Source organism: Pantherophis guttatus, chromosome 1 (assembly GCF_059756535.1).
Source record: "Pantherophis guttatus breed Tessera chromosome 1, ASM5975653v1, whole genome shotgun sequence".
NCBI classification, from domain to species: domain Eukaryota; kingdom Metazoa; phylum Chordata; class Lepidosauria; order Squamata; family Colubridae; genus Pantherophis; species Pantherophis guttatus.
This window is the reverse complement of record NC_142063.1, coordinates 162,890,041-162,910,449: the sequence shown is the minus strand read 5'-3', so window position 1 is coordinate 162,910,449 and position 20,409 is coordinate 162,890,041. Positions and strand designations below refer to the sequence as shown.

At 41.0% G+C, this 20,409-nt stretch overlaps 1 protein-coding gene across 6 annotated transcripts in view; it reads left to right on the top strand.

Annotated features, from left to right (window-relative positions):
* WDR75 (WD repeat domain 75) overlaps positions 1-20,409 on the top strand; it is a 31,936-nt gene that overhangs the window by 6,172 nt on the left and 5,355 nt on the right. For 3 of the 6 annotated variants that reach the window (XM_034429269.3, XM_087882104.1, XM_087882103.1), the window contains exons 5-16: positions 2,524-2,648; positions 4,447-4,517; positions 6,267-6,383; positions 8,276-8,364; positions 9,812-9,970; positions 11,011-11,070; positions 11,179-11,294; positions 12,661-12,836; positions 14,303-14,466; positions 16,461-16,641; positions 18,261-18,355; positions 20,058-20,153. In XM_034429269.3, coding sequence (XP_034285160.2) covers positions 2,524-2,648; positions 4,447-4,517; positions 6,267-6,383; positions 8,276-8,364; positions 9,812-9,970; positions 11,011-11,070; positions 11,179-11,294; positions 12,661-12,836; positions 14,303-14,466; positions 16,461-16,641; positions 18,261-18,355; positions 20,058-20,153 — 1,449 coding nt within the window. Of the gene's footprint in view, positions 1-2,523; positions 2,649-4,446; positions 4,518-6,266; positions 6,384-8,275; positions 8,365-9,811; positions 9,971-11,010; positions 11,071-11,178; positions 11,295-12,660; positions 12,837-14,302; positions 14,467-16,457; positions 16,642-18,260; positions 18,356-20,057; positions 20,154-20,409 lie in introns of all 6 variants that reach the window. The other 3 variants (XM_034429260.3, XM_034429286.3, XM_034429278.3) reach the window with 1 other exon arrangement.

The window sequence follows — 20,409 nt, the reverse complement described above, 5'->3', positions numbered from 1 at the left end:
ACCCGGAAGACCACCGGGAGCCAGTGCAGCTCGCGCAGGAGAGGTGTCACATGGGAGCGCCATGTCGCTCCCATTACCACCCGCGCGGCCGCACTCTACGCCAGTTGGAGCCTCCGGGTGCTCCTCAAGGGGAGCCCCATGTAGAGAGCATTACAATAGTCCAGGCGGGAGGTGACGAGGGCATGAGTGACCGTGCGTAACGAGTCCCGATCCAGAAAGGGACGCAACTGGCGAATCAGGCGAACCTGATGAAAAATCCTCCCGGTCACGGCCGTCAAGTGCTCTTCTAAAGACAGCCGTGAATCCAGGAGGACGCCCAAGTTGCGAGCCCTCTCCGTGGGGGCCAATGATTCGCCCCCAATAGTCAGTGATGGCATCAACTGACTATATCGGGACGTCGGAAACCACAGCCACTCGGTCTTGGATGGGTTGAGCCTGAGCCTGTTCCTCCCCATCCAGATCCGTACGGCCTCCAGGCACCGGGACATCACTTCAAGGGCATCATTGGGGTGATCCGGGGTGGAGATGTACAGCTGGGTGTCGTCAGCGTACTGATGGTACTCCACCCCGAAACCACGGATGATCTCGCCCAGCGGCTTCACATAAATGTTGAACAGGAGAGGCGAGAGGACCGACCCTTGCGGCACCCCACATATGAGGGGCCTCGGGGTTGACCTCTGTCCCCCTGTCAACACAGACTGCGACCGGTCAGAGAGAAAGGAGGAGAACCACCGCAACACAGTGCCTCCCACCCCTAACTCTTCCAACCGGTGCAGCATGATACCATGGTCGATGGTATCAAAAGCCACTGAGAGATCTAACAGGACCAGGACAGAGGAGCACCCCCTGTCCCGAGCCCTCCAGAGATCATCAACCAACGCGACCAATGCCGTTTCCGTGCTGTACCCGGGCCTGAAGCCCGACTGGAACGGATCCAGATACGTCGTTTCATCCAGGTGCTGGGGGAGCTGTTGCGCAACCACAGTCTCAACAACCTTCGCCACAAAACGAAGGTTGGAGACCGGACGATAATTTACCAACATTGCCGGGTCCAGGGAAGGCTTCTTGAGGAGAGGCCTCACCACCACCTCTTTCAAGGCGGCAGGAAAGACACCCTCACCCAACGAAGCATTTATAATCCCCTGGAACCAGCCTCGTGTCACCTCCCGAGAAGCCAGCACTAACCAGGAGGGACACGGGTCCAATAAACAAGTGGTCGCGTTCAGTCTACCCAGAATCCTGTCCACGTCCTCAGGGGTCACAGGATCAAACTCATCCCAGATAACATTCTCAAGACCTGCCCCCGTCCCTCCCCCTGAGACTACCCAGTCGGAGTCCAGATCTTCCCGAATCTTGTCATACAGATACTGTCATACAGATACTGAACAAAATCCTCGGCTCTACCCTCCAAGGGGTCCTCCCGCGCTTCCTGGTGGAGCAGGGAGCGGGTCACCCTAAACAGGGCGGCCAGGCGATTATCTGATGATGCAATAAGAGCAGCAAAATAGCTACATTTCGCTGCTTTTATCGCCACTAGGTAATTCCTAATATGAGATCTTACCAGTGTCCGGTCAGATTCAGAAAGACTGGCCCTCCAACTGCTCTCTAGGCGTCTTTTCCAGCGCTTCAACTCCCTCAGCTCCTCAGTGAACCAAGGAGCTAAATGAGATCGGCGCCGGGTCAGAGGCCGCAAAGGCACGACCCGGTCCAGAGCTCCAGTGGCCGCCCTATCCCAGGCGGCCACTAGGTCTCCAGTCGAGGCGTGTGCCAGTTTATCCCAAAACTGAAGCCAAAGTAGATTTTTCTAGATTTAGCTCCAATTCTTTATCTCTCCAGAGAGAATTTGGGGATGGGAGAGGAAGGCAGGTTAGGAAAATTGTCTCTCGTGAGCTCAATGAATGTGTTCTATAATTCAAGCCATAGGGAAAAAGTGGCCTGATTTGTGCATTGTACTAAGTCCGTGATGGCGAACCTATGGCACGGGTGCCACAGGTGGCACGTGGAGCCATATCTGTGGGCACGCGAGCATTGCCCTAGCTCAGCTCCAGTGTGCATGCGCATGCCAGCCAGCTGATTTTCGGACCTTCCGGTCCCACCGGAAGTCAGGAAACAGGCTGTTTCCGACCTCCGAAGGGCCTCCGGGGGTGTGGGGAAGGCTGTTTTTGCCCTCCCCAGGCTCCAAGAAAACCTCTGGAGCCTTGTAAGGGTGAAAAATGGGCATACCAGGCCTACTGTGCCATTGTGTGCCAAAAGCAGGGGGTGGGGGTGTCACACGTGCATTGAATTATGGGTGTGGGCATGCGCACACGTGACCCCACTGTGCTCCCCCCGCTTTTGGCACACGATGGCAAAAATGTTAGCCATCACTGTACTAAGTCATAAAATGCGGTTTAATTTTGATTCAATATGATTCGTGAACCTGATAGTTATCCCTTAATCTGCAAGTCATTATTAAATTCATACTTTCTGGCAACTCATATCCATTTGTACCAATTTATTAATATGAGATATTTATTTCACCAGATAAGTTTCAGCTCATGACAGTGAAACTTCCAAAAACACCTGATCAAGAAGTGGAAGCCAATGACCTAGAAATGGTTTTAGATGGTGTAAGCCAGTTTCCCAAATGCACTGCGTTTGGAAGAGATGTATGTATACTTTCTTTACTCTCAAGCACTAGCAAAAATAGCTGATCCTATGGGGCTGGGATAGTGACTTGGCAATCCCCTCTCTTGTCACTGATGGGAGGACACCATCAGTCATTCCACTCTTTCCCAAAATCTGTGCTGCCTTTTTTTGATGATTAAATGGTCAAAAATTTAAAATATTTTTTTAAAAAACACAACTTTTCAATCAGATAGCGTATAGGCAAGTGATTAGCGTTTTCAGTCTTTTGTTCCCTCCTTGGGAGGTAAACCAATTTTATCAAAAATAAACATAAGATGAACTATGTAACTGTTGTGGCTCCGTTACCTGAGCCTGTGTCATCGGCAGGAGAGGACTCCGAGAATGAAGGAGAGGAGTTGGCAAGGCCTCCCTCTCCAGGATCCTCCTCTCTGGCAATGCCTTCGGTGTCTGCCGAAGGACAAGAGATAGGCCCGGGGCCAAGCACGTCCACGCAGCCAGAGGTGGACAGTAATGAGGGAGATGAGTCTTGGCTGGATCCTCGGCAGCGTCGCAGAGATAAGCGCGCGCAACAGAAGAAGAGGCATGCCAGAGATTAAGCTGAGTCACTGGACCACACCCCACAGGGTATAAAAGGGGGTGAGGTGGCCATTCAGACTCTCTGACGGACAAAACTAACTACTATCGAGTCACATTGCATCTTTGGAAACAACATTATCTGCCTTGGATTTAATTACGGACTGGACAATTCTTGAACTGTGTGTATTTTGTTTATGAGTAAAGTTCTTGGCAAGCAGCTACTGGGTTGCTGTCAAGCCTCTTATCGGAAGAATTTGTTGTCTGCCAGTTTATTTAACCCCCGGCTGTCTGTTTGTGTGCGTGTGTGAGACGGGGACAGAACAATAACAATCTATTTTAGTTTTAAATAAATACAATCCTCCAAGTAGACCAGAAAATGAATGGATTTCTGAGCCTACTGTCTGGCAAGGGGGATTCACTCATAACACACACATTATAAAGAGAGATTTTTGGGCTAATCAGGCTCCAGATCCTTCTTTTCATCTCTCTGATTAGTCTGCTGCAGGAGAAAAGCAAAAATTTGGGCAATTGTCGATGATACGGGTTATCGAAAACTAGATGGCCTGTTCAGGGAGTCAACAAAGTTTTATATTTCTCAGTCAGCATCCTCTTCTCCTTCCCAAAGTTCCTTAATGGTAAACTTTTTACAGTATTTCTTCTTGACTAAAGCCTTGCTCTCCATCCAGTTTGTGATATGGAAACTGTTCATTTCAGTGACAGCTGGGTCGCATTATCAAATATGTAACTTCTTGGTGTTTTGAACAATGGAATGGGCAGCCTAATGATTGCCAGATGTCTTGTTCTACAACTTCTACAATCCATTGTTATGTGTCATAGTGACAAAAGCTGATGGAAGCAGGCCCAAAATATTTGCAAGGCACCAGATCGCCTACCAATGCATGAGGTCACTTTTACGGGGTTGCTTTAAATTAATGGGTTTTAGTCCCCTATTTGTTATCACATTCCCAACTGTTCTAATTATTTTTGTAATCAAATGAATGTTTTGATCTTGACAGAAATCTTGATTTAAAGAGTTAAGATCTTGACAAAAAGTAAATCCAGGTTCATACATTGCACCAAGTTATAGTTATTTGTTGATTTTGGCTTATTATAATTTATGCGCTCATCTACATATTTTAACAGGTTCACAATTTAAAGTGATATATTCAACAAATTACTTAAGCAAAATAAGATTTAAGTTGAAGGTGGTTGAAATTTCCAACTATATTTTCATTATGACAGGGTGAATATGTAGTATCAGTCTGGAAGCTTTGTCTTGTTGTTTATTTCTTCAAGAAGAATAAGATTTACAGGTGAGGATTAAAAGTGTAAATTGATATGTGTGATATCCAAGGCAATATGTCAATCAGTTCTTCTTCTTTACTTACTCTTTTACCAATTTGGATGTCGAGGGATGAATCAGTTAATTTGATTTTTTTAAAAGAGACTATCCAATTTGGGTTTAACCAGTTAATTGATTAGATTTTCTGAAAGGGTATTTGGCTACTACAAATAAAAACTATTTATAAACCAATTCCCCCAAACAAGTTCGATGGGCTCAGTATTTCAAACGCTTTAACTTCAAGCTAAAATACATACTGGGGGGGGGGAAGAAACTTATTGGCAGATGCTTTGTCCAGGAAACCCCAATTTGACAGCTGACGGGAAGAGATAATACATGCCATGGTCTCCAAATAGCCCAAACAGCAGCCCAAGCATGCACTAGAGCACAAACCAGGTTCCATTCTGACCTCCCCGAAAACAAATTGACAGCAGAGTTTTTAATTGGAGTTGGGGTTTTCTGGAATGCTGACACCAATAATGAAAGTGCTTTTTTGAAGTTTCTGACTTCATCTTTAAAGCCATGAATGACAAGAGGGCAGGATACTTGTGGGGCTGCCTCTCTGACGATTTCTGCCTGTTCCAGCCGGTTGGATAGGGGAAGCATGGTCCAGATTCTTCCCCTTAAATGTTTCTGCTCAGTAGGACCTAAGAGGTGTGCCTTCTCGACACTGTCCTTTTGGAACACCCTTTCCCCTTAAGATTTGGCAGGCCACTATCCTGCTGGCCTTGTGAAAACCCAGGAAGAGAGAGCTTTTACCATAGCCTTCCTATGCAGTAGGAGATGGAGCCCAGGGAAGTCTAATGTTTTCTTTTTTTTTTAGATGTGTCAGGAAGTGTTCTATTTGGGGGCATTAGGAGCTTCTTTGTTGGATTTTAATGGCTTCTTTTTACTGTTTTACTATTTCTTCTGAGCTGCCCAGGATTGTGATTCATAAGATGGATGTCTATATAAAGCTTTTAAATAAAAATAAAATTGGGAGATCCAAAATGCATCCTATTTTAATAATGTGAGTTCGTTCATTTATGCTGCCCATCTTGCCTAGATGGCAACTTGTTGTGAGTTGTTGTTATAACTTGCTTTAAATAACAACTTGCAATTTGTTGTTTGAAAAACGCATCAAATGCTTACCACTATTGTGGTTGATCCCAGATTTTAAAGGTTTCTGTGGATATCGATTAAATATTTTCTATTTCGGATTCCAAGAATTCTTTATTAGAAGAGAAAGATAGGGAAAGGTCAAGTATCTTTCAAACTTGGCTCTAAAAAGTTTTAGAATCCTAACCCATTCAATTACTGGGGTTGATTCCTATCCAGTGACTGCAGTGAAAGAGAAAGGAAAACAGATTAAGGGAGAAATTAATCAAAAATATCTGTGCTCGTCTCCATAGAATCCATTCCCACTTTCCAAACTTTTTAGACATAGAATTATCGAACAAATAGGTTGAGAGATGGCTGGACTACTGAATACCAAGCAAATGGAATGGATGCCAAAATAGATACAGATACTGCAGCTTTGAATCAGTTTCAGTTTCTGAGTAGCCTTTGAAGGGTAATCCTATGTAGAGGGTATTGCGGTCTTCTATCTCTGTGTTGTTACGTGTGCTGCATTCTTGTGAGGAGGTGGCTCTTGCAGTTTAGCATTTTAATTTTGTTAATCTCTTGGATAATTCTGCTTAACAGCTGCACTGACTAAACTGTAACTCATTCTTTTTTGAAGCTTCTCTATAGGTAAAAATCTTAGGAATGCTTCAACTAGCTATTTCACCTGTATAACCTGTCACCCAAAGGAAGACTGCATAGCAAGCGGACACAAAGATGGCAAAATTCGTCTTTGGTGAGGCAAGCATTTGTTATTCTTGGGATTGGCAGCTGTTTCTAAACACATATTTACTGAAAAACGCAAGGACAGAGTATTAACCTCTTGCCATAAGAATACCCAAGTGTATGGCAAAACTGTACTGTCTAGATCAAGGGCGTCCAACATTTTGGCTTGCCTGGGCTTCATTGAGTGAAGAGGAATTGTCTTGAGCTGCATGCAAACCATGTATAGTAAATGTATAACAAACCTCCTTTATCATCTTGTGGGGCTGCATTAGTAGTTGTCCAGGGCTGTATGCAGTCTGCGGGTTGGGCATGCCTGGTCTAGAGCTTGATAAAAAGCTGTTTTCCAATGAATTGAAGAATTACAGATGAGAATTTGTTCAATGCAGACAAGATGTCACTGATTTATTGCAAATTAAGAAAAATCTCACTCTAAATAGAGATTGGAGGGGGATTCAATCCATTAGAAATCACAAGATGAAAAATAAAATTAATACCGTCATGCCCAGATTGAAATATCACATCACTCACTGGGTTGTACAGAGAAATAAAATCTTAAGACAATGAGCCTTGACAATAACCAGCATAGTGCTCAATATTGGAAGACTTTTGTTGCAGATGTTTCCTCTACTGGTAGCTTAAATGTATTAAAATTGCAAACTTTTAATTGGAGGTCATGATTATCCTTCATGGGAATATGGATGAATAATATGGCATGCCGGGCTGCATTCAGAACATAAGGAGAAAGATTTTTTTTTCAATGGTGATGGCTGTCACAATTAGAGGACAGTCTTTGGCAAATAATTCAGATTTGCAAGGATTATTATAGCTAAAACTACTTTGTCTTAAGTGATGGGATTTGCCTTCAAATCATTCTTGGGCTAATGACAAAAAAAAATGTATGTAAAGCTATGTAAACTTGATAAATCAATGAATGACAGTAGAAGGTTTTCGGTTCTTAATCCGGATGTTTTCTATATGTAAAGGGAAAAAAATCAAATAGTTATTGACAACATTGAAAAAGAGACACATTTCATTGTACATTGGGATCCACACTTCATTTGAAACACTAATTGAGAATGAAATAAAAGGCTTGTATGCTTGCTGCAAGGCACCATGTTCTAGCATATTTATTTGCAACAGGGCCTTTGAATCCATAAAGTTCCGTGGGATGGGATACTAAAAAACGTATAGAAGGAGGCTTGTTGTCTTTGGCAAATGGCTCTTTATAACTGGCCACATTCACTCTAACACTTACTTTGTGAGTAGGCATGTCTTCCATGACAGCTATTTTGTATGTGACAGGCGTGCTCTCAAAATTCCAAATCTGATCCATCCTGGAGCAACTGACTTCTGTACACTTCTCTCAGTCAAATGTAAAGGCTTTGGGCTTGAAGAATGCTTATTAATTATCCTTTTGCAGTAGGTTACAGCCAGGCAAGTGATGCACATGTGAAAGCAGACATGTGTTTCCCCTGTATTTTCTTTGGTAGGTTCTAGGTATAATGTAAAAGAAGTAAATATTCTTATTTTGCAAGCTTAAGAATCAAAAATATTTAGCACTGATGTCTTCAGTGGATGTGCAGACTTCAGTGTCTTCAATTCTCTATATTGGCCATACTGGCTGGTTAGAGCAGGAGTCTCCAACCTTGGCAACTTTAAGATTTGTGGACTTCAACTCTCAGAATTCCTCAGCCAGCAAAGCTGCCTGAGGAACTCTGGGAGTTAAAGTCCACAAGTCTTAAAGTTGCCAAGGTTGGAGACTCCTGCGCTAGAGAAAGAAATTCACACCTGTGGATTGGGGAAGGTTGGTTTAACACTTAACCAAAGTGATTAGTATGGTAGCTCCTTTTAAACTCTTGAGATGTTGATTGCAATTCAGTGTGGTTTTTTTTATTCCTATAGGAGAAATTTTAATCATAAGAGAGAATATACATTTTCCACAATGCACTGGCATCACAATGAAGTTGTCGATCTTGCTTTCTCTGTAGAAGGTAAAATTGCCTGAGTTATAAAAGGCCAGTTTTAAGAGGGATATTTTGGAGTATTCTATATGCTACCAATTTTTTTAAGCATGGACATTTTAATGATCTATAAATATGCAGACTGCTGAAAATGTGCTACAAATGCATCAAATATTCCTACAAGAAATACAGTTTGATATACTAAATACAGGTAGTCCTCGACTTATAACTGTTCATTTAGTGACAATTCAAAGTAAAACGATGCTGAAAAAAGTGACTTATGACCCTTTTTTCACACTTAGAACAGTAGCAACATTCCCAATGGTCACGTGATCAAAATTCAGACACTTAGCAACTGACTCATATTTACGACGGTCGCAATATCCTGTGGTCACGTGATCCCCTTTTGTGACATTCTGATGAGCAAAGTCAATGAGGAAACCAGATTCACTTAACAACCATGTTACTGAGCTAACAACTGCAGAGATTCACTTGCCCTCACTGGCAAGAAAGATCGTAAAATGGGGCCAAACTCACTTAACAAATGCCTCACTTAGCAAACAAATGTTGGGCTCAAATGTGGTCATGAGTCGAGGACTATCTGTAAATCTATCAAAGACGAGGGTTTAAAAATGGGTTCAAAAGCAAAAACAGTTTTTAAATCATGGTTACAGGTTGATTAATGGCAAGGTAATAAAATGGCTATGCCTGTTTTATATCAGTGTATGTAAACAAGGAAGTTGAGCCATTCTCTAAGTAGCTGGGGGAAAATCAGATCTCTCTGTTGGAAAATTCTGGACCTTGCCAAGCACTTGAGGTGGCCCCTGCGGTGTTTATTTTATTCTTGCTTCTTATTTGAACAGGAAACAGGAGGAATTTTGCTGTGTGGCAGCAGAACATATTTTTCTGCTAACGTAAGCAAAGTGTAAGGTTTTGCTTGGAAAATCCTGTTTCTTATGTTAAAAGAAAAACCTTAATCCCTTGTTAAAGTAAACGTTAACTATAGCATTATAGAAGTTGGATTTCAGTTTGTGAGACCTATTATATACAGAGAGATAAAAATATATATAATGATTATACTTACCTTTCCAGCAGAACATTTATCATATACAGTGCTGCACAGTTTGGAAGGGAGTCAGTTCACTGAGTTCATTCCTCAGTCAGTTTGTGCAAGATTGTGGTCTTAGCCCTTTTAAATTCCACTTAGTATGACAAGTTATTAAATCCTCATAAGATCCAAATACTTGTACAGGCTACTCAGCCAAAGCAAGAATTGGCTTTATCATTAGCTAGGGCATAAATATAAAATAATTTAAATCACTTGAGTAAATTGAAAAAAATTGAGAACTGTTGCTCAGTTGTTCTTGGCTTCTTATTTGTTATTCTTACCGTAAGTTATTATAAGTTATTCTCTTATGGTTGTTAATCGATTCATCCGCCCCTTGACTCATTTATTTCTTTTTGTTTGGAACAACAGGCACTAGCCTCCTGAGTGGTGGGATTGAATCAGTGCTGGTTCAGTGGCGAGATGGGTCAGATGCTAAAAAGGAATTCTTGCCTCGTTTAGGAGCCACGATACAGTACATCTCTGTCTCACCTGATGGAACTCTTCTTTGTACCTCACATTCTGATAACAGTAAGACCAAATCAGGAAGATTTGTGATTGGTTTTGGTTTAGCATATGAAGTTTGTTACAATAGCAATTAGACTTATATACCGCTTCACAGTGCTTTACAGCCCTCTCTAAGCGGTTTACAGAGTCAGCATATTGTCCCCAACAATCTGGGTCTTCATTTTACCCACCTCGGAAGGATGGAAGGCTGAGTCAACCTTGAGCTAGTCAGGATCGAACTCATGGAGTGAGCAGTGAGTTAGCCTGCAGTACTGCATTCTAACCACTGTATCCCCACCGCTTAGTCCTCAACCGGTCGCTTAGAGACTTTTGGAAGTTACAGCAGACACTTCCCTCCCCTCCCCCTATGACCTGATCCCAGAATTATGGCTGCTGCAACTCTGGAATGGGGAGCCCTTGGGGGGCCTTGGGATATTTTGGAGTCCAGCTTCCATATCTTACTGTGCTGATTAAACAACCTAGAAGTTAAAATCTATCAAGATCTGGTAGCTACATATACCCCATCAGTGTTGCACAGGAGGGAGTTAGCTACGTACAGTGACTTACCGTAGAAAATGATCCTGCCTTATTCTAAAATAATTTTAATTTTGAACAGCCTTCAAGAATAACTTGGCATTACAGTGGACTACTTTTGAGGTCACCAGGCATCTGGTTATCTTCAAAATCCTTCTATCCTAGTAATACCTTGGTGGCCTCTATCAAAGCTGCTGAACAATACTGCTGGTTGCTGCTTCAACCAAATTATTCCAAGCCTAATTATAGAAATGCTCCCAGGATTTAAACAGCCTTCAAAAGCAAGCTCTTTTTCCTAATAGAAGTATTTTATAATCTAGTATAGGGGTCTCCAACCTTGGCAACTTTAAGACTTGTGGACTTCAACTATCAGAACTCTGGGAGTTGAAGTCCACAAGTCTTAAAGTTGTCAAGGTTGGAGACACCTGATCTAGTAGATATGCTGAATTGTCCAATTGTAGATAATAACTTTCCTTTACCTTTTGTGAGCCTTATTTCTTACGTTTATTAACTTTTTTTTTAACATACAGAGATAGTAATCATACATAGCAACTTGAAAGTTTCTGCAGTAATCCAAGGATTAATCAAAGGTATGTGGGGTAACGTTTGGGGATGTGGGGGGTGGTCATGGTGTTGAAATTGTGTTTGTGTTTTAAGAAGAAATGACATTCTGTTTCAAACCTTTTTCTTTTTTTCAGGCAGTGATGTCAAGACTGGCTTGATAGTTGATCCAAGAACGAAAGCTTTAGTTCTAAATGGCAAGCCTGGACATCTGCAGTTCTATTCACTGCAAAATGATAAACTATTGTACAATGTAAGTTAAACTAGTGAATATGTGATAAAGCCTTGTAAATCCAGGCAAGTTACTAGCTTACAAAAGAGCTTCTGTTTCCATTCTGCGGGCAGAGAAGGAAAATATTCAGTATTGATCTCATAACAGGCTGGAAAAAAATGTATTTTACAAGGTAAACTAATAGTAGGGAACTAGAACTCAGCAGTAGGTTTGTCTTCATCGAGTCAAGGAGGTAATGAAAAGGAAGAAGAAGCTTCAAGGTTGCTAATGGATTGTTCTAGTTCAGGGGAGTCAAACTCAATTTCAGGGGCTGTGGTTGACCTCAGGAGGCCAGGTGGGCATGGCTGACTGGGTAGGTGTGGCCGGCTTGACGCCACTCACTGGGCATGGGTGTGGCCAGCTGGGTGGGCAGGGCCAGCTTGATGTCACTCCCCAAACTGCTGGCATGTTTCCTCTTTGCATTGGGTAGATCGGGCTGAAGCCATCCTGGCCCAATGTTTCCTCTTCATATTGGATAGACTGGGCTGAAGCGACATGGGTAGACTGGGCCGAAGCGACGCAGGCTGGCCCCTTACATTTTCCAGGACAGCCCCATGGGCCAGATCCAACCACATCCGGCCCACAGGCCTTGAGTTTGACAGTCCTGATCTAGTTATTTACTGGACAAGTTGTTAAATATATGCCTTTTAAATGCCATCCTCAAGGTACTCAACAAGGCAGAGGGAACAATATCTTGGTGCTGACGGAAGGATTTTTTTAGTGTGAAAATTAAGGGAGTTGTCTCTGTAAGGGATAGCCATGAGTTGTGTGATGACGTGGATTGGGAGTAGGGATGGGGATGTAATAAGAGTGAAAAGGAAGAAGGTGAAAAACTTCCAAGATATGTTTTGCTGACGTTGGAAAAGGCTATATGATATGGGGGCAAAAAGTACACTCTGCCATGTGTAAGTAGAAGTCATTGAAGCCATTAGCATAAAGGGACAAAGAGGGGTAAAGAGAATAAAGTGTCTGAGTTTCTATACAGAATCAAAGAAATATGGTGATATAAAGTGATGTTGGTGGTTGAATTGTGCATGGAGGTGCGCAAAAGCTTTGAATGGAAGCTACTGAAAGAGGGTGATGAGGGACTGTGTCCTGGTGACAAGAAATACAAGTAATACAATACTAATTTTAGGATGCCTCCTTCCTTGTACAAGCATCCTCAATTTACAACTACTATTGAGCTAAAATTTCTGTTGCTAAGTGAATTTTGTCCCATTTTACGACTTTGCTTCCAAAGATACCTGGACTTAATCAACTCTTTTGCTTCTCTCTCTCTCTCTCTCTCTCTCTCTCTCTCTCTCTCTCTCTCTCTCTCTCTCTCTCTCTCTCTTATTGAAATACACAGCTGGATGTTGTACAGCAGGAGTACATTCATCAGTCGGGTCTGGACCAGATTGAGTTAGTGAAAGCTGTGTTTGATTCAAAAGGCGACTGGCTGGCTACCGTGGAACAACGGCAAGGAAGTGGCAGTGAGCTTGAGATGCAGCTGAAGCTCTGGGCCTACAATGAGCAGACACAAAGGTTAAACATGTTTGAATTTATGTTGGACAAAGGGAGTCCTATTCCTATAGTTGCTACATTGCAGAGCAGTAACATGCCCTGAGATCATTTTAAAGCCAAGATTTTGCTTCTAGCCATGGAAAATGAATGCCAAGACTTCAAGTATCTCATGAGCCCAGGGACAGGCCGCTTTTTCATGATTGGCATTTTTTATAGTGTCATTTTGATCTACAGGGAACAGAGGCGACAGGGAAGCAGAGCAGTGACTTCATGACATATTGCAAGTGGCCAGTAACACAGTTTTTTTCAGGGAGAGTTAGCTTTGCAGGAAGAAATCCGTGATTTGTGTCGGTGTGCTTGAACCTCCAATTAATCTTACATTTCCACCCTCTGCATTCCCAGCTATGACAGCCAAAGAGCTGAAGTCCAACTTACCCATGAGCATCAGTCTGGGGAAAGCTGGTGTACTCCATTACTGATTTGTTAGGCAGGTTAATCTTGTTCTCTAGTGTTTCAGCTATTTTTATAGTCTGGCTGTTATTTTTGTCCAAGTATAAATGTATATAATTTGCACTAAGTTGATCATACTAATTATCGGTACTTAGGAAACCAAATGATGACATTTCTGGAACTAGTGGCAACCTACCTTATTTCTCATTCCCATTCCATTTGTATAGTTAACATAATACAACAGATGGTTTTTGATAGTTGGATAATTCCAGTGATACCTGTAAGTCATCTCCTAGTTTCAATAAGTAGAGAGATGTCTTACAAGCCTTACATTACTGTATCCTCTTTCTAATGGTGTAGGATTTCCTGCCTAAGCAGGGGGTTGGACTAGAAGACCTCTAAGATCCCTTCCAACTCTATTATTCTGTTCCGTTCCGTTCCGTTCCATTCCATTCCATTCCATTCCATTCCATTCCATTCCATTCCATTCCATTCCATTCCATTCTATTCTATTCTATTCTATTCTATTCTATTCTATTCTATTCATGTTTGAGCATATGGGTTTCATAGAAGAGTGTTACTGTATAGGAAAGATATACTCTTCTATCAGATCTATTTAATGTAGATGAGAACAATGAAACAACACTTCAAAATAAAGTAATGGCAAAGCAGTTATGTGCCATATTATCCCCCAAATTTATGGATATTTAGGTGTAATTCATCAGGAGTCAAGCCCAGCTCAGAGGCAATTACTTCATTTTATATCTTAATGGCTTATAACCAGATCTATTTCTTATATTGGCTATTTCTGTCAGTGGTACAGTAGTACAAAATGTACCACTTTTATTTGATGATAAAAATGCAACACCATCAATTGGAAATTATAATATCCAATAATTACGCCATCCATGCACTTGATGTGAATTAAATGTTTAATATATCAACCCAGCATAATATTAGTACATGCCTTGAAGCCTATTTACTTCATGGGAATGCTTTAATATAATTTTCTTTTCTTTATTTATTTTTGATGTTAGCTTTACTCTAAACACACGAATAAATACGCCACATGAGGACAGCATAACAGCGATGTGTTTCCGTGGCACAGATCATTCTGAAGATGTAACCCCAACTCTGGTAACAACCAGCAATGATGGGCACTTCAAGGTCTGGATGCTGCTAGTGGATCAAGACAACGAAAGTAAGTAAAATGGGGAGAGTAGCTTTCATTCATTTGCAGCATGAATAAAAATGTTCGGTTTCGGCTTTTTAATGAAAGTGGGGAATTTGATGAACTGCAGAGGATTGATTACAGTGCAAGTGACAATTTTCTGGTTGGTTCTCTACATCTGTAAAAGGCTATTTTTGTGTGCTGAAGGCTAAAGGAAAAAGGATCTTTATGAAATTTCTAAAACTCAGATAAGCAGCATGACTTAAAATTTTCTGTTTCCTTCTAATTTAGAGTATTTTTTTAATATGTAAAAATTATCTCTACACAGAGAGACATGGCTGTCACTTAGCACTTCTATGTACAGTGGAATTTGACCATTTGTGAACTTTGCAACTGGAATAAAATAATATATAGTGCAAGAGAAAAAAGACTTCAGTGTAGCTGTGATTGAGTTTCTCTGCCTAGTTGGTGGCAACTAGGATAGGAGTTTTTTTTTTTTTTTTTAATTTGATTTATATGCCGCCCTTCTCCGGAGACTCAGGGCGGCTTACAATGCGTTAAGCAATAGCCTTCATTCTTTTGTATATTTTATACAAAGTCAGCTTATTGCCCCCACAAACTGGGTCCTCATTTCACCTACCTTAGAAAGGATGGAAGGCTGAGTCAACCTTGAGCCTTGGAGAGATTCGAACCAGCAGAAATTGCAGGCAGCTGTGTTAATAACAGGGTGCACTAAACCACTGTACTATCAAGGCTCTTTTAGAGTTCCTACTGAAGCTGAGGTTCTCTGTAACTGTATTTTCTTACCCCTTTACATTTAGTCAAGAAAGCTTGGTGATCTTTGTGAGGCCTTTTTTGTGGAGATGTAAGGTTCTCCCCATCACCCCCAACCCTTAATTTTAAGCTTCTGCAGTTTTCCATGTTTAAGATATCCTAGTGTTATGGGAAAAACTGTTTATACTTGAAAGTTATTTCTGGTTTTCATAACCTGGGCAGTTAAAGTGGCAGATAGGAGCACTTATTTGGAGAAGTTTCTATCTTGCTATTTTGAGTGTTGTGTTTGGGGTTTTGTGTGTGTGTGTGTGTGTGTTCATTTCTTGATGTGGCAGATCCAGATGTTGTATTAAATGTAATGTACATTTCATGACACTAAATTCTCTTTTCCATGTGGCCTGTAAGGAGATGGATTCCAAGAAACACTGCAGCTGTGGGCCCAAATTAATGATTGTAAATAGGTTATTAAGAAGCCCTTTAAAAGTGAAGTCTGTGGATTTATGTTTGGGTAGCCTAGTATTTCTCTTGAACAAAGTGCCAGCAAAAATATGTAACTTATATATGGACGTGCTTTTAGCAGGATTCCATTTTGTATAGAAAAAAAACCCTTAACTCGTATAGGTTTTTTTTTCACTTTTTTGCTTGCCATGGCAAGTATTACTCCCACACAGTGGTCTCTTGGTTTTATTCAAGTGGACAGAAATCTTCCCAGCAATGTGTGGCTTTTCCTACTTCAGAAAAAAAGAGAGAGAGTAGTATGCGGTTTGTGTGGAATTGCTCCGCTGGACTACCAAGATGACTAAGCTCTTTTTCTCTTCTAGTGGAAAAAGAAACTGGAGCCTCCTTGGTCCCACGTTAGTTTGATACTGCCCAGGGGTGGGTTCTACTCATCTTTACTACCGCTTCGCAACGGGGCCGCGCGCATGCTGTTCTGCGCATGCGCAGAAGCTTCTGCGCATGTGCAGAAGTGTTCTGATGAGGTCAGGGTTGGTGGGCGGAGCCTCCCTCCGGTTTTATTACCGGTTCTATAGAACCGGTCCAAACCGGGGGCAATCCATCACTGATACTGCCCCATTGCAAAGAATTGGGAGTTTTCTTGCAAAGAAAGGAGCAAATGAATACAACTGTTAACCTCACAAGCAAACCAGACCAAATTAGTAAAAATTAAAATTCTCACATGATTTTTCTTTCATGCCATACAGCTAACATTTATATTATTTTCCTAAATCTGTGTGCCTCTTCCTCAGCAGGTGAAAGCATAACTTGGACCTGTGATTTTGTAGGAAGTTATCATAATTATCAAGCTACACATTGCTGCTTCTCCGAAGATGGCTCTTTACTTGCTGTTAGCTTTGACAAAACAATCACCGTGTGGGATTCTGAAACATGGGATTTAAAATGCACTTTCTGCCATCCTCCAGGAATTATAATGTATGTACTTGTATGCTTGTTCTTCTGGATCTTATTGTTTTGCTTGTATTTAAATCACTTTTCAAAAACTCTCATTTGAAAAGTGTAATGTTGCAGTTTTCAGAAGTGAGTCTGAAATGTTCTTCTCAGTTTACAATTTCCTCTAATTAGTTTTAAGAACAGGATCTGATAACAGAGACAAAAGTCTTCATAAATTTAATTCATTTTCGGTGCTTTTTTTTAAAAATTTGATTTATATGCCACCCTTCTCTGGAGACTCAGGGCGGCTTACAATGCGTTAAGCAATAGCCTTCATACTTTTGTATATTTATACAAAGTCAGCTTATTGCCCCCACAATCTGGGTCCTCATTTTACCTACCTTAGAAAGGATGGAAGGCTGAGTCAACCTTGAGCCTGGTGAAATTTGAATTTACAGTAATTGCAGACAGCTTGATGTTAATAACAATGCTTTTAGTCTGCTGTGCCACCAGGCTCCTTGGAATAGCATATCCAGTATGTATCATTTTAGCTTAGTCTGGAACCTTTCTTTAAAAAGATCAAATCCTTTGATTAAGAATAAAATGAGGGAAGAGAGATAATGGGAAAAAGTTGTGCTAAAGGGATGTAAAATTGCTCTTCTATAAAACAAAAATGTGCATTGGAATAACAAGCAAGGTCATTGGTCCTCCCTTGTATTCATTTCTGAACTTCCCTCAGCCAGTAAAGGGAACCTGATTAAAACGAATGATTAAATCAACAATTCATTATAACTAAGGATTGTGGCTGCATTTGTGTTTCTTAGTAAATAGACCACCCTTTTTAAGCGAGAGTGCTTGTGATATAATATTCTTAAATAGGTAAATTAACAACTATAGTTCTCAATACATCTGAGCACTCAGTCTGCTTGAATTCCGCACATTTTTGCTGCTAATAAAAAACCAGTTCCTCCTAATTTACTGCCCTGTCAGCAAGATGGTTTCAACAAACTTTAAAAATTGATCATGACCTCCTGCCTGTCAGCACTTGCAAAGTGCAGCATTATCTGAAATGGTTTCAACAGAACCGTTTGCTCGGAAGGTGCTCTTTTTCAAATGACTTCCTTGACCCTCTTTGTGTAAACATTTGCCTGATTGCTGTAGGTGGTTTGAATTGTACGGTTGTAAAATGGAATTTGTTCCCAGGTCTGCACATATAGTTGCTGCTAGGAGATGTAGGTAAAAAGACTAAAGTTGCTCAGTGGTGAAATTGCAAGGCTTTGGCTAATCTTAACCTCTGAACGTCCAGCTGGCCTGAACATCAGTGACGTCCTTCCTTTTGCAGGAACTTTTTAGATGACCTTCTTGTTTACCATGTGTTAGATAGGTAATAGATAGGTTGCTGTTGAGTATACAGTATATCACTTTGAAGTATATATCGTTGGTCAGCACAGGAGTCTTACAACCAAATTTGAGAAATGAGTTTCTGAGATAGACCCTTGTTAATGTAGAGGGGGCATATTATGAAGTACCTGACTGAACAGGGAATGATCAGTTCTTTTTCTACCAGTTTTCAATCCTGGATGCTGACGAACATAGCAGTAAATGTTATTGGCACAATTTGGAGTTGGGCAACTATTCTGACCTTTCCTTTCTTCCTTTAGGAGCCTGTGCTTTGGGAGGCTAATTTGTTCCAAATATCTCCTTGGCACCACCAGCAGTGGCTTTTTGTGCTGCTGGAATTTGCTGAATTGTTCATGTAAGTCTTTGCTTTTACTTCTCATATTTTCTTTTCTCCTTGGCATTTTATGCTACAGGAACTCCATAGTTGAAAGTATCGGTCAGTGCAAACAAAATCCTTCAGTTTTGATTTCATCTGGGTAAAGAAAACCCTTTTAGTAAATGTTTAGCAATAAATGGCAGGATAATCCACTAGCACATGCACTGGATTACTCTTGCTAACTACCAGCTGCCTGCTATTATTAATTGAGGTACAATTGCCAAAAGATACTGAGTTAATCTATGTGTTTTTGACAAATGGCCAGAATTTTTGCTCAGCTTAAAACCTAGCTGTTAAAAAAAATGCATGAGGTCTACTTACCAGAAGATCACTATACAAAATTAGATGATTTTTTTTACAGTAAATAGAAATTGAAATGAGCAATTTAGCATCAGCAAACCTATTACATAATTAGGATGCTGTTAGTAATCCTGTTAGAGTTATTTTGCTAGTCCTACATGAGAGAAACTCAGTGAAGCTAATATGTGGTTAACCTGCAGTGGAGTTGGGAGATGGATAACTGTCCCCTTTCATTGCTCTCCTATAACTTCAAAGAATTGGAAGTTCTTCCAGGAGAGTTGAGACGGAAGACCTATTTTAGGAATAAATAAAAGATTTACTGAAATCCAGGCAACTAAAGAAAGTCAAAAAGCCACAAGACAAAATATTCTAATAATGAAACAAGAAGAGAACCAGCAGAGTTGCGTAACTTGGGTGTCTCAATAGAAAATATCCCATCTGCTGGCCCTGAAACATTGAGCAGGTCTCTCCTGTCTACCTGAGAAGAAGACTATGGTGTTAGGTAAAGGTAAAGGTTCCCCTCGCACATACGTGCTTGTCATTCCCAACTCTAGGGGGCGGTGTTCATCTCTGTTTCAAGCCAAAGAACCAGTGCTGTCTGATGACAATTCCGTGGTCATGTGACCGGCATGACTAAATGCTGAAGGCGCACGGAACGCTGTTACCTTCCCACCAAGGTGGTCCCTATTTTTCTACTTGCATTTTTACATGCATTTGAACTGCTAGGTTGGCAGAAGCTGGGGCAAGTAATGGGAGCTCACTCCATTATGCGGCGCTAGGAATTCGAACTACCAACTTTTCTGATTGACAAGCTCAGCGTCTTAGCCGCTGAGCCACTGCATCCCCTGGTGTTAGAGGAATCTAAATAGTGACCATTATATGAACATTATACTTTTTGGGTTGTTTTTACTCTTGGCCAAAGTGTAATCTATTTTTGTTTAGAGAAAACTAATTGTCTACTGGAGCACATTTTAATATATTTTGTTATTAACTCAAAGAAGACTAATAGCAAATTATATATTAGTTGATTTCTAAGAGTTCATGATTTCAAAATGTGAATCTATCAGGGCTCTGCTTATCCTGTGCCACTTTAATATGTAACATGTATGGTCTCTCCTTTCCAGATGAACTAAACAGAATCTTTAGAGCTGATGGTGGCCAAAATGTGATTGATGGATTTCAGGATCCTTTTGAGATCCTGTTGGGTAACTTAGGCCAGCCATCATTGTAGAATACCCTCTTACTCTCATTCCTTATCCAGACCCTACTCAAAAAGTTGTGTTTGAATTGAATTTGCCCCTCTTTCAAGTTGTGCCCTTTCTAGAAAAAGTGCTTCCATAGACTGTGGTTCTTTTACTGACCTGATTATTTTTCTTTTCAGTGGAATGGAGTGCCCAGTTGCATGTCAACATTCTTCAGCCTGATCATCTGTCTGAGAACATTGCGGCAATTTCTCAGCACTCGGAATATTCAGATGGTGAGAATAAAGAGGCCTTTCTACTTTGTAGAGAATGGTTGATCCAAGTTGTGGTATTACCATGCCTAGAAAAATATTTTAGATTTAATGCCACTTAAAACAATTTTTTTAACTAGGCTGAACCTGGAATCTTAGATCCTACCAAAAAACTTACGGGAAATTAGTTAGTTTTTCAATCTTTTCCTTTGCTTTGATCCTGTAGAGGTCCAAATCCTCTTGAATATGAGTAAATGTACAGGGGGATGCTGAGGTAGAA